General features: G+C 42.4%; 1 protein-coding gene across 4 annotated transcripts in view; it reads right to left on the reverse strand.

Moving 5' to 3' along the window:
- Positions 1-16,875, reverse strand: part of CACNA2D2 (calcium voltage-gated channel auxiliary subunit alpha2delta 2) — a 541,532-nt gene that overhangs the window by 133,617 nt on the left and 391,040 nt on the right. For all 4 annotated transcript variants that reach the window (XM_081850471.1, XM_081850470.1, XM_081850469.1 and 1 more), the window contains one exon: positions 10,242-10,380. In XM_081850471.1, coding sequence (XP_081706597.1) covers positions 10,242-10,380 — 139 coding nt within the window. The remainder of the gene's footprint in view (positions 1-10,241; positions 10,381-16,875) is intronic.

The raw sequence follows: 16,875 nt of genomic DNA on the forward strand, positions 1-16,875 counted from the left end.
TACAACTTCCATCATCCCTGAGCTCTGGCCTTGCTAGCTAGGGGTGATGGGAGTTGTAGTCTAACAACATCTGGGGACCCACAGGTTGAGAAGGGCTGCCCTAGACTGGGCTATCAGCTTTCAGGGGTGGTGCAGCCCTGTCCAAAGCAGGTCAAATAGGAATAATCTAGGAATAATCTCCACACTGTGCCCTGTCTTGTCAGGATTCAGTTTTTAAGTCCCCATCCAGCCCATTACAACATCCAGGCACTGGTTCAGCTCCTCACAGCTTCACCAGACTAAGAGAACAAGGAAAATTAGAGCCAAATGCTAACAGCCTGCTGATGGTGTGTCACTCCACATTCCCAGAGGAAACCCACACAGCAACTTCATATAGATGTCTAAAACCATGAGGGATAAAATGGAATCACAACATGCACCCCTCCAGCCCCCATGCTAGTTCCCTCAACAGTATGCTAGGTAAAGTAGGATTCAGCATTCAACAAAGACTTTTGGCTGCGATGAGAAATTAGCAATGAACACATTTGTATCTGACTCTTTGCATTTTTGCAACCAGTCCTTCTTTCTGATTTGATATGTCGTTTAGTTTACTAAGCAGTTTAGTTGCCACATGTTGATTTCGTTGCTGCAGCTAAAGTCTATTTTGTCTCTTACTGGTGCCTAAGTGATTCTCCCTCCTTGATACTTCATAGTTCAGCATGTGAACTGCCTCCGTTTAAAAAAGTTGTGTGATAATTAATATAAGTACTCTATAGTGTTTGTTTTAGGAGAGCTCTTTCATGCGTTCAAGTCATCACTAGCTGTTATCAAATAAGGAACATGCATGTGTGAATCACCCTCATTAGTTCATATACACACGCAGCCTCCTTAGAAATGAGGATTTTCTCCTACTCATCAAGCCACCTCACTGTACTGTAAATGCTTCCTTAAAACCTTTGTTTCTGCTGTGCCTCGTTCTTTTCTGAAAGATACCTGATCAGTTAATTTGCTTGCTCTGGAATGCAGATCATAGTCATTGCCTAGGCTTCTTACAGGCAGAACATTTTTCACTTTAAAAATACCAGCAAATTACCCACTCCTCCCCCCTCTTAAGTGCATTTGCCAGATGTGACAAAAGTGACAGGTTACCTTGTTATTCTCCATTGCCCCTTGAGAATTTGGTACCTTTTGCCTGGGAACAAAGCCAGAAACACAGCCGCTGCCTATTTTCAGTGGATACAGCTCTACTGAAACCAGTGGAGCTACTTTGAAGAGCAGTTGCTGAGGATCTATCCAATTAAAGGGTCACACACACTTGTCACTTCTGTAAGTCTTGCTTGTGATTTCTTACAAATCTAATTCCAAACTACAATAAAAGGAACAAGCTACACCCAAGTCTTTTCATATGATAGTTCATCCTGCATCAGTTGCCACCTGCCCTCCAAAACTCAATCCATCTTTGGACCCCCAAATCAGCTGACAGTCAAATGATGGTTCTCCCTTGATTGCTCTTGAATCTCCTCTTCACCACCACTTCCACCAATGCCTTCCTTTGAGCTACAACTTGCCAACTCTTAGCTCTGAAACGTGGAAGCAGCCATAAAGAAGAGAGTGCTTTGAAGCATGTTCAGAATGCTTTTGTTTTATCCACTGAGTAACAATAACTAGACCTCACCATTTTTTATTTTAGAGAGACAGGCTTCCAAGGAAGAGGGCACAAGCTTCAAGCAGAACTGGCCCACCAACCATTTCTTTCTTTCTTTCTTTCTTTCTTTCTTTCTTTCTTTCTTTCTTTCTTTCTTTCTTTCCATACAGTACCCAAGCCCAGCCAGAATATACTGGCACTTGGAGTAGAAAATCCCACAACTGTCTCTCTCCATGGCAACAAAAAAATCCCCAACCCCCATTTGCTGCCTTTTCATGATATCAAAGCCCTGCTGCCTAAGCTGGCCACCTCACTCTGCCTACCCAGGGCAACTGAGTCAGATGGGTGGGGTACAAACAATAAATTTATTATTATTATTATTATTATTATTATTATTATTATTATTATTATTACCCTGTTCTGAGCCAAGTAGCCTTGTGTTGCAGTACCTCTTATTTTAGAGACTACTTATGGCTTGCAGTGTGCTAAATGGGATATGGTTATATTATAGGCAAATGAATCAGTTATATGCTTCCCCCCACCCTCGGAAAATTTAATGACTGTCTTTTGTGCAGTTTGTTCCCTGCCACAGCTCCACGTCTCTTCTTCTTTAGTCCTTGCTGTAGCAAGCCCTGTATACTGTACAAAAAAAATCATCATATTCTCCCCTGAGATGAAGTATGGAAAGCTATACCTTCAGACCTCTTACTTTGCCTTCTAGCTTATACCTGCTGCAGGTGTGATCTATGATGGTTTCAGGTGAGAAAATAAACACAGTACACGTACTGCAGAACCTTCACCATCCATCTTGGTAGTTGTTTATATCTTGACCTCTACTGATGAAGTGGGTTTTGCGCCTTCCTTTCTTCACTTACTGCATGAAGGTTCCCTAAGTTACTATGATGCGCTGCTTTTTTGGGCCAGCCAATGAAGAAAATGCAGGGTGGCAAAAGCCAAAACCCCAGTTAGCTCATAGCAATCAGCTCTACAGGGGTTTCGAATTGAAGCTCTCATGAATAAGTAGATAGCCTTAGACACTGACATGCACATCAGTCACATCAATGGCATCAGTCTGAATGGTCCCAATGAATATATGACAGGCTTCCTCAAACTCAGCCCTCCAGATGTTTTTGAGACTACAATTCCCATCTTCCCTGACCACTGGTCCTGCTAGCTAGGGATCATGGGAGTTGTAGGCCAAAAACATCTGGAGGGCCAAGGTTGAGGAAGCCTGCTCTATGAGGATGCAAACCCTTGACAGTCAGGGTTCCCATCCCCATTGAGTGAGCTTTGAGTACATATTTGCACCCACAGGCCCCCCTTTCAGACTGATGCTGATTGTGCATTGGCAAAGGAGATGGCTGATGTCTACAGTTCTCTTATGCATAGGGCTAGTGCATTTAATAGAGGACTAGGGCATTTACTGAAATTGTGATACTGTATTATGATGATGATTGTTCTGGATTATTATTCAGAAATAATAGACAACACCCCACAACACATAATGTAATGCTTCCTTTCCTTCTTCAATTATATTTTCTTACCAATTTCCTTGCTCACTTCCTTATTTTTCATTCCGGAATTGCCCAATGTAATAGGCTATATGCCTCTCAGGGTCCACACTCCTGCTTTAGGGCACTAATCAAACACTATGGAAAGTTATATGCACAAGAAAATGTTAACAACAACAACAACAACAACAACAACAACAACAACAACAACAACAACTGTATTCATGGGATCTTGAGGCCCAGAAAAATTAATATACATGGAAAAGCAGGGCATGAACAATCGATTCTTGTAATAGCCTTATTCCTCTGACAGTTCCCTGCTGAGGAGAGGATTACAATAGAGTGACACACATAGCACTAGAAACAATAGTACTTGTTTAGGGCACTTCATTCTTCCATCCTTAACTAATGTATGGAATAATCATATAACCAATGAGGGTTTGGAAACTCTGGTTGGAAGTTCTCAAGTGAGGCCTACAAGGTACAGAAGATTCTGCCTGAAACAGTCAGTAGGAAGCATAAAAGCTTTCTTACTGCTCCTAAAATTTAGTGATTGAAAGTGTACATCCTGATCTTAGGATGCACACAGTGGAACAGTAATACCAATACTAGGCTGGCCATTACATTTTCATCCATAAAAGCAAAAGTAGGGGTTGGGGTGAAATGAACTGAATATTTGCCCTATCCCTAACAGAAGCATACTGGCAACTGCAGGTTCCACTCCTGCATATTAACTTCAAGGTAAAAGGTAATGTGGATGGCGCTGTGGCCTAAACCACCAAACCTCTTGGGCTTGCTGATCGTAAGGTCAGTGGTTTGAATCTGCTTGACGGTGGAGAGCTGCTGTTGCTTTGTCCCAGCTTTGAACCTAGCAATTCGAAAGCATACCAGTGTGAGTAGATAAACAGGTACCACTGTGGTGAGAAGGTTAACAGTGTTTCTGTGTGCTTTGGCATTTGTCATGGTGTTCCGAGCACCAGAAGCGGTTTAGTCATGCTGGCCACATAACCCAGAAAACTGTCTGTGGACAAATGCCGGCTCCCTCAGCCTTAAGCGAGATGAGCACTGTACTCCATAGTCAAATTCGACTGGACTTAACCATCCAAGGGTCCTTCACCTTTACCTATTATTCACTTCAAGATGGTACTTTTCTCCAGCTGGAGATACAATCACCCTGCTTATTTGATCTCTCTCTCTCTCTCTCTCTCTCTCTCTCTCTATTGGAGAAAACATTAGCCAAGTGGAACCTAGCAGTTTCTAGGTTCCACCTGGCTAATGGTTATTGTACAAAGCATTTTATACAATACATTATTGTTTAAACCAGCAGAGGAGCAAGAGGGCGCTGCAAAGTCAGGATGTGAATACTATGGGTTCACATTAAGGTAGACGTGAAGGTAATTAGGTAGCTTGACGAAGCATCTGATATAATTCTCAGGAGATCTTCTCAAAATTAATTCAGCCTGGCATAATATCAGCATTATTGTATGAAATGAAAAATTTAAGTGATATATCAGAGCAGCACACAAACCTTTGGTAGGTGACAAAGGCTTGTTGGAATCATGGGATGCTAGCTGATGAGATAACAACTGCATTAGCAAACCGGCAGATAACTTATACTGTGATTCACCGATAGTAACAACTTGGGAGGAACTGCAAACACTAATGATGCTGAAGAAGCAATAGAAAGCAATACAGGTGCCTTAGAGGTAGCTAGCCTTATTAACAGTCTCTGGGTTCAACAATAAGAAATGAAACATACCTTGCCACCCTTGGGGATGAGGGGTCGTCTTATTACTACGTTTTTACCCAAGATACCCATTGAGCCAAATACATTCACCAAAAAAAGCACCTGTGGTGACCATAAGATATCAGCTGCCTTTCCATGCAAATTCATCCCATAGTAGGCAGCATTTTCAAGTCACCAGCAGGAAATGTCTGGCAGTGGAGTGGAGACCACATTTCAAAGATTACCCATACTTCATGTGGTGGAAGTAATATTTATTTTAAAAGCATTTTGAAACCATTGTTTCCATATAGTGAGATGCTTTCCCCATAGAAAACCCACCCCACACCCTTATTTTCCTCCACCATATTATTATTATTATTAAGCAGGGCATAACACCCCAGAGTGAGTTAATCTCCAATTTGATTTTGTTTCATGGCACTGTGTGTTGATTTATGTGGCTTTGGCAGGGCACCAGTGCTTGTTCTGCATTAGAAGCAGGAGGTTGGAAATCATGAATATTTCATCCTGCTCACCCACCCCAAGGTCTCCTCCCCACATCTCATGATTTGGTTCATTAGCTGCTCGGCCTGGACTAGGTAGGTAATAAAACTAATTGCCATTTCTAATCCACTGATGCCGGTGCAGTGAAATCATTCTACTGATGTCGTTCTCCACACATTTACGAGCCAACATAAGTGCATGTTGGAATACACTGCCAAAGGAACAATGCAAGCTAGATGCTGGGTGGCACAGAGGCAACCATTGTCGAAACCCCCCAAAATGTGAAACCCCCCAAAAATGTGACCCAAAGAGCCAGTGAGATATTGTGTGTGGTTTCCTGTTCTGAGGAAAGTCACAAATGTGGGTGAGGTAGATTCATAAGCATTAGCGGCATTCTTTAATGTGGCAGCAATCAAAACATTTAAAACATGCATGTTACATCAGGAGGCAGACTTTCACATTCCAGTGAGCTATCACACATTATACCGTAAGGATAGGCAGCTAGTTTGACTCAGCTTTCTAAGGTTAACGCCATGCTTCCTATTTTGCTGTTAAGTTAGGTGGAATTAGTCTCTCTACACAAGGATATTAACGAGAGTTTCAAGCGAAAACACACCTAGCTCACAGTCTGGCTGAAAGGCAGTAAAAGTTAAGCTTCTATGTCGCTTTTGATTAGATTCCTAAGTGACTTAATGGAGAAATTTTCAAAGCATATTAAAGTCTCAAAGCAAGCAGGTGCCAGAGACTTAACAATGTGGATATTCAGAGCGGCCACTAAAGGGAGACCGAGAGCTGTACTTTCTAGTATGTGTTATATGCACAAGACATGGGAGCCCCTCTGAGCTCTCCCCAGTATACAGCCACAAAATGGTTGGAATAAGGAGTGGCCATGTGGGCTCAGGGAGTATTTGTGCACAAAAAGTCTTTAGAGCACACATGGCAGGGGAGCACAATTCCACCCTGCTCCCCTGCCATGCAAACACTGCTGCTTACTGCTCTTTGTTCCACTTACCTGCTCTATGCCTGAATATAAGGACCAGCAGCAAGGAGATATATTCAATGCAAACTATGCTGTGGCTGCTGGAGAGGTCAGCTGCAGGGCTGAGGAAAGGGGTTGCATTTCCTTCAATGTAGGACTTCCAGTGTATATAAACAACAGCACAGACCAGCTCAGATTCACATCTTTTCTGTGGAAGAGGGCTGCTTGCATTCCTCTTTGATCTTTGTTGTGAATGGGTTCAAACAAACATTGGCCTTTTTTTGAAGAGGCCTTGAATTAGGTTGCATCTTTCTATTATATTTTTTAACACTATGAATGCATGGCATATTCTCCATTCTAGATTTCACCCGGAAAAAGAAGCTTCTGCATTTGAGCCACCACTCCACATTGCCATACATAGGAGTGTGCATATCTGGAGGCAAGTGCCCACTTGTCAAAGTGCCTGGATCCTACCCTGCTTTCATTCACATTTGTTGCTGTCCACGGAGAATGCAAATTAAAGTAGCTTTCAAAAATCTAAGCATAGTGCTAGGCTTTTATATTGCGTTTCAGTGGATGCTCTGAGACCTCCTTTTGTCTGCCAGCAAAGCTCCCTCAAACAGAAGCAAGTGCAGAGGCAGAAAAAGCCTTCGTGAGCCCTCAGCTACAATACAGCTGAGTAAAGCCAAGTCTTAAGAACAGCTCTCCCCTCCCATTTTCCTGTGGCAACAGAGAGTCTAGTCCTTAGGGGGGTAACAAAGAACTCAGAGCTCCTGGTGAAGATTCGAGGCTTTGCTGTGGCTGCTTCAGAGCTAGTGAGAAAGAATGAATTTTCTACCCAGTGATGAGCCATGCAAGGACAAAGCACTAATTGGACTGCAAACAGGCAGCATCACTAAGAGCTTTTGAAAACACCTAGGGCCTTTTCCCACCAGACCGTAAATCTGTTGGAAGCATTTACACAGTGAAGGTTTTCCAGAATAAAAACCTTGATGATGGGTGAGACTAGATGCATATTGTAATCTCATGTGCTTGTGCAGGACTGTTATGATCCCAGCGACCTCAACAAATCTCTCTTTCATAATCATACATACATGCACATGGATGGGGCGTTTGTGAGAGAATTTGTGTGAAAGACTATAATTTAGAAAGGACCATATGAAAACACTTCCTTTCAACTTATCCCTCTAAAAAATGCATTTGGACTGGACTTCTATTTGTTGGATGTTACAGAAATCATATGCAGGTAGGGATGAATGAATCTGTCCATTTCAGCTTCTCTTGGTTTCTCATTTATTCAGCTCACCCGATTTCCACGTCAATTTGTGAATTTTTCTTTAAAAGTTTATGTGAAAATCTGTATGCATTCTTGTTGCATTTTTCTTAAAATATACAATTTTGTATGCAAGTTCACCTTACACACACATCTTTGTAAGAAATGATTCCTAATATAATTTTGCACATTGTTCTCAGTGCATTTTTGTGTCCACTTTTTGGTTGGAGAAGTGCAAATTTTGAAGAATGGAAAATATTTCATTTTGTTTACTGGTTTGGGAAGAGAGAATCAGGTTTGTCTTTCACGTAACCTGCCTAATTAATTTCTTCCTCATCTCTACCTACAGATGGGAGTTGTCATTCTTCACCCTTCTTTTTTTCTGCTTCCCTGATTCAAAGGCTGTGGCTATTATGGGATAGGCCAATTACTTTACAGTTACATGGGGGGGAGTAGGAGTGGGTGTGTTATAACAGCAGAAAATCAGAAAGAAATGCAAAAAAGCAATGCAAATAAATAGTGTATCAAATAGAAATTTGATAGCCTGTAGTGCAAATTATGCACATAGCAAACTGTTCTGTGACTGATCATTTGCAAAGACGAACTTGACGTCTTCTCTTCTGCAAAAAGGAAGCAAAAGCCAGAGGGAATGACAGAAACAAGGGCAAAGCAGTCTCAGATGCAGCGTAACAACCCTGATGGGCATGCGCACCATGACAAGCCGTCAGGTGCAGCGCTGTGACACGCAGGAGAGGCATCTTCAATATGGTGCTAGAGAAATTGGCCGTGCCCCCACCTTAATTAGAATGGCAATTGCACTTTTCAAAAGCCAGAAACCATTATTTGGAAAACAACTGCCCAGGTGAAAGCTGTTCTCTGTAACGTCCACGGGAAGGAAGGCTCAGCACGAGACTATAAAGGCGAGGCTGATCAATACCAACTCTCAGAGAGGATCAAGCTGCAGAGCTTGCCAAAGGGCATGTAGCCCATCACAAAAGCGATGCAGGCAACAGCAGCAGAATAAAAAGCAACAGGTGGTTTTGGTGCAGTGCAGCTACACAGCAAACTGGCAGCATACCTGCACCAGGTTTAGGCTGGTGCAGGCAGTTCCCTCACACAGGGCACCAAGCAAAGGAGGTGCATTATTATTATTATTATTAATAATACCTATACTGTGGAACCTTGGTTCTCGAATGCCTTAGTACTCGAACATTTTTTCTCCCAAACGCCGAAAACCCAGAAGGAACTGTTCCGGTTTTTGAACGTTTTTTGGAAGCCAAACGTCCGATGTGGCTGTCAGCTATTGTTTCCGGGGTGCCTGCACCAATCAGAAGCCACGCGCTGGTTTTCGAATGTTTCAGAAGTCGAACAGACTTCTGGAATGGATTACGTTTGAGAACCAAGGTCCCGCTGTATTTAGATGAGTAGCTACTCAAAGTTGGGGTGTGCGCCCCAAATTTTGTCCTTGCTCATGGCACCATATTACCAAAGTCCGCCCCTGACCTTGCCATACTAAGGCAGCAGCAATGAAACAATCCCAGATTACTCTAGTGTAGAGCGAGGCAAAAATACTTTGATTTTGTGTGTGTGGATGTGTGCTCATTTTTCAGTGGAGGCTGGGCTATTGTTTGGGGAAGGGCAGATCTGGTTAAGCTCAGCTATAGTTTATCTAGCATTTATGTGCAAGGATAAATTAACCCAACTATATTGTCTATTATGAAGCTTGAATAGTTAATCTATGGGAGAGGTGGGGAACTTTTTGGGGGTCTACAGGTGGCATTACCCTGGGGGAAAGCTTTCATGGGCCACATTCCAGCAGTGGCTGGCTCAGATCCAAAAGGGGTGGGGTGAGATGCACACAAAATCACATACCCTTAATATGCACATTCACATAGACACACAAACAGTTACTTCTCATGGAAACAAAAGCATATATTTAATTTGCAGTAACTCTAGTCTCACCTTTCATTTTCTCTTAATTTCATGTATTTCATAAAATGTATGTACCACTTGGTTGCAGTAAAACCTCTGAGCTGTTTACAATAAATATTAAATTTATCAGTAAAAACAGTCAAAAACGTTTTTTAAAAAATAAGTAAATTTAAGAGAAAAAATGATTCAAATTCCTCAGACTCTTAGAAAAAAGTTTGAAAAGGAAAAGCTAACAGCCTTTGTCTCTGCTGACTATAGAAAAGGCAAAAAGAACTCGGTAATCCCAACAGAAGATTGCAAATAACACCAATGCACAGCTGAACTGCGAGCCCTGCCTTACAGCCAGTCAAAGACTCAAACTCCAAACTGCAATTGTTTCCCCAAAATTGCATGCGTGCAACTGCATATTGCATGGATGCTTGCGCTCCTGGAAATATGCAAAAAGTCTGCCTCTCTGCTGAGGCACTTCTCCCTTCTTGCAGAAAGAGGAGCTGCAATCATACACACTTTGCCCAACATCAGAACCTCATTTCCCTCTCAGCTGCTTCCTGCTGAACAACTGGTGGGTGGAAGGGGCTCTAGAAGGCCAACTGTCCAGTTGCATTTGGCCCACAGGCCAAGCGTTCCTCACTCCTGATCTATGGGGGTTGTCTCCAGACTTAAAACGAAGAGTTCTTTGAAAAGGGGCAACTCACAGCCTTTGTAGATGTCTGTAGGTATCTGCACAGCTGCATAAGAGTAGTTAACCTTCGTTTTGAAGTTGGCATCTTCTGTGAACTCCAGTTTCAGGGAGTTGGACTTTTCTTTTTCAATTTCTTCTCCATCTGGATCTTCCTGGACAGGAAAAAGAGGAGACAAAAGTTCAGGTCAGTTTTATACAGAAGCAGCCAGCAAGCTGGTGCAGCAGATTGTATGTGGCGTCTGCGGCTGAGTGGCAACCAATATGAAGAGTCCCCATTTTATCTGCTGCAGTTGCTTTGTAATATAGTAATACAGGACAGATAGACCTGCTTTTCGTGGGCACACAGCTGTTGATTGACCATCAGCATCACCCAACATAGGCTGCTGACATCAATTGTCTCATGCCTGCATGGGATGTAACTGGCCATTCAGCAGCTACCTGCTTGCTCAGTGCTGACCTTATAATTCCCATAAGAGCAAGGGCTTCACCTCACTTGACAGCAGCTCAACAGAGGTAGCAATATATATGCTACCTGCCACAACACCTTACTGGCTGCTGCTTGTGGTATTGAAATAGGTCCCACCACAGTTCTGGACACCCCCCGGTTGGTTATAGATGTCGTCCATGTTTAAAAAGAAAATGCTAGTATTTTCAGTAACTTCCATTTGAACATGGCAGCTGTGCAGGAAGATCCACAGCTAACTCTCCTTGTTCAGCAGGCAGATATTATTTTTAGTGCAGTCTTCTCTTGAGCATGAGAAATCCGGTTCTTTAGTTCAGTTCTGAATGGGGCACACTCAGCTATAGCTCATGGCCTTGATCGCCACAGGACACCGCTGCTAGCAGTTTTTCCCTTGCAGCCAATGGTCCTGGCCCATTCCCTGGAGTGTGTGTTGCTGGGAAACCAGGACATTTATACTTCTGAGCCCTCTTCAAGTAAACTCCATAGCAACAGCAGGAGCAGCAGGAGCTGTGCCTGGAAGGGGCTGGGAGTGGAAGAGCTGCTAAATCTTTTTTAAATGCAGCCTTTGTGCGTCAGGTTGAGGTGGCTTGTAAAGCAAACTGGTTGAGAAGATGCACTGATTCCTGGCTCATTTCTTGGCTCTGTTTAACCTTGCCTCTCTGTTTTCAGTAGCATGGCAGGTATTAAATCAGACAAAACCCCCTTGAAAATCAATTAGCAGCAAAAGGCGACTATCAAAGAACAAATTAAAACTGAGTGGAGCTTAGTGCTTTGTCAATAAGCAATGCAAACAATATTTAATTATGGTAGAGAGAGATGGCAAACTCCCTGCTGCTGAGGCTGGAATATGCGCAGGTTCTTTCACACTCCACTTCTCTCTCCCTTCCCTGTACAGATTGCCACAGCTTTGGCAGTCAAATCGAACAAACTGAGGGCTCTTTTGTTCTTTGTATGAGGAGATTTAACCTGTTTGGAGAAGCAAACATGCTTTCTTCCTGGAGCATTAAAACTGAGAAATCTTGATCAGCCAGTGCAGGCAAGAAGATGATGTGTAGGACATGGCACTTCCGAATCCAGCCTTTCCCAACTTCAGCTTGTTTGGACAGGGTATGGGGAGAAGTGGCTCATGGGAGGAGCTGCAGTGGGGAAGTGACTGGCAGTGAGAGCTAAGCACCCCTCTTATCCAAACACTTCCCCTCTGAAAGATGCTTTCTTCTAAGCAACGGTTTGTTTTGGTACACATGTTTGGTGTGTTAGACACAGAGGTGGGTTAAAAAAGAGAGAATAAGACTTAATAATTCATTGTGGCAGGGTCAAATCACAAGAAGGTCACAGGGTCCTCACCTTTATTCTAGTCAATGTTTTTCGTGGGCTAGAGGAAAGCCATGATTCTATGGAACAAGAGATGGAGCTTTAAGATGCTATTAAGAGGCTCCTCCTCCTCCCACGCCAATAATTCAAGCATTGTAAAGCCATTAGCTATGATACCTAAATGGAACCTTCAAGTTCAGGATACTTCTGAATACTAGATGCTGGCTGGGGATAGGTAACAGAGGAAAGCTGCTGCATTCAAGGCACACTTTTGGACTCCCAGCTGACCACTCGGCCAAATCAGACACTGGGCTAGATGTTCTCATACTACCCACAGTGGGCATTTGCAAAAAAGCCCTTCTACTGTGACTTTTCTGACTCAGAAAATATATCACAGGAATTTCTGTAGGTGTGAAATTAATTTTAACCCTGAATAAATTTCTGTCCCTAGCAATTATGCCACCTTGGTATCCAATGTTTCCCTCCTCATATTATAAGTGGGCATATAAAATAACCCCCTGCATTAAAAATGAACCTGGCTACTGGTCACAATGGCTGCAGGCTATCTCCAGAATGAGGGGAGGCATGCTTGTGATCACCAGTCACTTGGGAACAACAGCTGAAGAGAGTTATTGCCCTTGCTTGCGGGCTTCCCATAGGCAGTAGGGGGTGGTATTTAAGATTATACCCATTAAAATTAGTGGGTTTCAGTTAGTTAAGACCATTAACATCAGAGTCTATTCTGAGTAAAAGAATACAACCCAGGATGCTGGGCTAGATAGGCATTTGGCCTGATCCTGCATTGATTTCCTTAACTATTTATCCCTTTCATTCATTTCTTCCTTGGCTTCTATGTCCCATTCCACTCATGTCATGGCTGTGGGCTGCTGGTGAAGGAGCATGTGTGTTTACTGTAATAGGTTTAGCTGTATGTTCATTGTCACCTTCAAACAATTCTAAGAGGAATGCTTTCTATTTACAAAAAGTATGCCTCCTCCCTAGCATATGGCATTTAACTTAAGAGTTAAATAAATATCATTTATTAGAAATTTTACTCATTTATCTGAGTATGGTATACAGTGGTACCTCGGGTTACATACGCTTCAGGTTACAGACTCTGCTAACCCAGAAATAGTACCTCGGGTTAAGAACTTTTCTTCAGGCTGAGAACAGAAATCGTGCTATGGCGGTGCGGCAGCAGCAGGAGGCCCCATTAGCTAAAGTGGTGCTTCAGGTTAAGAACAGTTTCAGGTTAAGAACGGACCTCCGGAACGAATTGTGTACTTAATCTGAGGTACCACTGTATAGGCCTGTAGGCCTATCCCTTTCAAAAGCCTGTTGTTATCTTAGCTTCCTGTCATAGTCTTCTCATGCAGTTGCTGAGTTTAGTAAGAAAGCTACATATTGCAGTTAGCTATTTTGCAATTTCATATTTGAGTTCCTTCAGAACTCTCAGATGAATGCCATCTGGTCCTGGTGACATATTACTCTTTCATTTATTTGCTCTTCTGACATGTCAATTTGTGACAATTTCTTTTGCTGCTGGTATCTCCCTGATGTCATCTGCAGTGAAGATTGATGCAAAGATTTCCTGCACCAGAGGTTCTCTGCACTGGCCATAACTTTCTTTAATGTGCTTTTACCCTAATGGCTCTAGCCATTTCCTAGCAGACGTTCAGTTTTTTGATCTGCCTTGGGAATATTTTTTCTGGGGTGGGAAGGGAGCACGTAAAGGTTTCTTTTAGCAGCTACTCTTGAAATGTGCTTGGCTGATTTCCCTTACTACAGATACACACTGCCAAAATTTCTCCTTTTGGCTGTTTTTATTTATGCATTGCATTTCCTTCAGCAGCCTCATTTCACTACCATCGATTCCTGCTGGGGTTCTTTCCGATTGTTTGCAGCCTTCCTTAAAATTGGAAGTGAATGCTTATTTAAATCCAGGGTTATGGTATATATGTATAGCTCCCATGCAACTTTTATTCATTTTGCATCTGCAATGAATTCCTTTCAGTCCCCTCTTCCCCATGCAGCTGCCATGTGTGAGGCCAAGCGCTGTGGCAGTGCCTCATCTCACGCGCCACACCTACTTACATGGGAACTCTTTGATAATTTGTAACAAAAGGCTTCATCTGTGACACTGAAAGCTAGATATATTTTCTAAACAATTAATAGCCAAAACCTTCTTAGCAAAAGAGTACTTCTATGCCAAGGAAAAAATGGAGACATTGTTTGCAGAAGACTAGCATTTCTCTAGGACTTTAAAGACAGCAACTGAAATAACTAATGGGGAGGAAAATGTCCCTGTATATAAGCTTGTTTTCTGCTTCTGCATGCCAATTCATAGCTTCAAGATTTGGGTTGGAGAAATACAATGGGACAATGATTGCATATCAATTAATTGTTTGGGGGAAGATTTCCGTTTTGCATATGCCATTCCTAACAGTATCTGCAAGCACACATTTGCATCTGCCCTCTTGCTGAATATGCCTTGAAAAGATTTGATCTAGGACCCAAGAAATGAAATACAGATGAATTTTATCTGCCCCCTTCAGTTTCAATACTTTTATAGTTCAGTACCACATGTTATGTGTGTGAATCAGCAGTCACCAGGGCTAGAAACTTTACTGGAATTCTATATTGTGTTCATAACCAGGGGCTTACAAGCAGGAATCTTCCCTGCGCTAAAGCATCATACAGGAAGAGGCTTTACTCCTACACTGTGGAGCTCCTTACCTGTAGAGCTTTGGCAGGAACCATCCCTGCTACTTTCAGGCATCTTCTGAAAGCTGTGCTGCTTAGACAGGCCTGCATTATATGATTTTTTCTTTAAACCAACTGGTATCTAATGTTTTTAATTGTGTTTAATATATATTTATAGATTGATTTTATTGCATTTTATATGTTGAATGCCTCCTTGTTATAGTCTATGAAAGAGTGGATTATGAATTTATTATTATTATTAATTTCATTTCTATACCACTTTATATTTTTAAGGGAAAAATATTGAAGTGTTTTATTATTATTACACATTGAACATCAAATAAAACAATGCAGAATAAAACATTATGGAGTAAAGTCTGATATAAAGTATACATTCATAGCAACATTAACAGGAAACTATTTACTAAAAAAATTCTGAATAAAACATTACAAAGCAGGTCAACTACAGAACGCACATTTAACGCAGCAAAGTTAACAAAAACAAATTATCTTCGACATTTCAAAGGAAAACATTACCATTCCAGTTTGGTATTGTCTACTCTACACCATCACCTTGCCAACAAAGGTCTGTATAGTAAAAGCTATGGTTTTCCCAGTAGTGATGTATGGAAGTGAAAGCTGGACCATAAAGAAGGCTGATCGCCAAAGAATTGATGCTTTTGAATTATGGTGCTGGAGGAGACTCTTGAGAGTCCCATGGACTGCAAGAAGATCCAACCTTTCCATTCTTAAGGAAATCAGCCCTGAGTGCTCACTCGAAGGACAGATCGTGAAGCTGAGGCTCCAATACTTTGGCCACCTCATGAGAAGAGAAGACTCCCTGGAAAAGACCCTGATGTTGGGAAAGATGTTGTTGGGAAAGACGACAGAGGATGAGATGGTTGGATAGTGTTCTCGAAGCTACCAGCATGAGTTTGACCAAACTGTGGGAGGCAGTGGAAGACAGGAGTGCCTGGTGTGCTCTGGTTCATGGGGTGACGAAGAGTCGGACACGACTAAATGACTAAACAAGAACAACAACAACAACTCTACACCATGGGTAGGCAACCTAAGGCCTGGGGGCCGGATCTGGCCCAATCGCCTTCTAAATCCGACCCGCGGACGGTCTAGAAATCAGCATGTTTTTACATGAGTAGAATGTGTCCTTTTATTTAAAATGCATCTCTGGGTTATTTGTGGGCATAGGAGTTCGTTCATTATTTTCTCAAAATATAGTCCGCCCCGCCACAAGGTCTGAGGGACAGTGGACTGGCCCACTGCTGAAAAAGTTTGCTGACCCCTGGTCTACACTATCTGGCAGTGACTCTCCAGGGCTCATGACTAGATTATTTACCAGCTCTTCCTGGAGATGCTGGGGATTGAACTGAGGACCTTTTGTATGCCAAACATGTGTTCTACCACCAAGCTATAGCCCTCCCTCTACTATTTGTTAGAAAGCACTGGTACCTGCTGGAGCTCAATATGTGGCCAATGGATCACTTTCAGTTTGGCAAGCCATAAATTGTCCAAGCCTAATTTGGATTCTGAGACGTCAGGGCTAGGACCTGTTTTATCTATGCACAGTGCCTAGTTAAGTGTTATACGCTTTTGCAAATATTGTATCATAACTGTTTAGCAACAAGATGTTCAAGCTTTCTTTGCTGGCAGAAAGCCAGGCTAATATTCTGTTGTATTCTGTCATCATCTCTCTACTGATGCTCTGGACACAGACTGGAATCATAAATGACATTGAAAGCATTGTAGGAAAGGCTAATTTTAGCCCACTGAAGTATAACTGTGTAGCTACCAGCAGAGACCTCCTTCCTGGATACCATCCTCACAAACAGCAGGTTAGAACAAACTTATTTTTTCATGCTTTGTGTCAGAATGAAAGAAAGGTTAAATTAAGTTATTCTGGACTCTGTGGCACAGAGCAGAATAGTCAAATTGTAAGAAGAGCTAAGCTTTCTTTAGTTCTGACCCTTTGCTGAGAGAAAAGAAAGCACTCATTGCATGATCCATTTCCCTGTGCATAGCTCCTGCTTTATAGCAATCTGCTGTATGAGACTGCAGGCTTGTCCACACTTGAGCATTCATTAGCTGCCAATCCACATTTCCTCCATTTGAATCAGACTGGAGTAGTCCATACTGTGATAGGAATTTTGAGGGC

The sequence above is a fragment of the Podarcis erhardii genome, assembly GCF_964252035.2.
Source record: "Podarcis erhardii genome assembly, chromosome: 2".
NCBI classification, from domain to species: domain Eukaryota; kingdom Metazoa; phylum Chordata; class Lepidosauria; order Squamata; family Lacertidae; genus Podarcis; species Podarcis erhardii.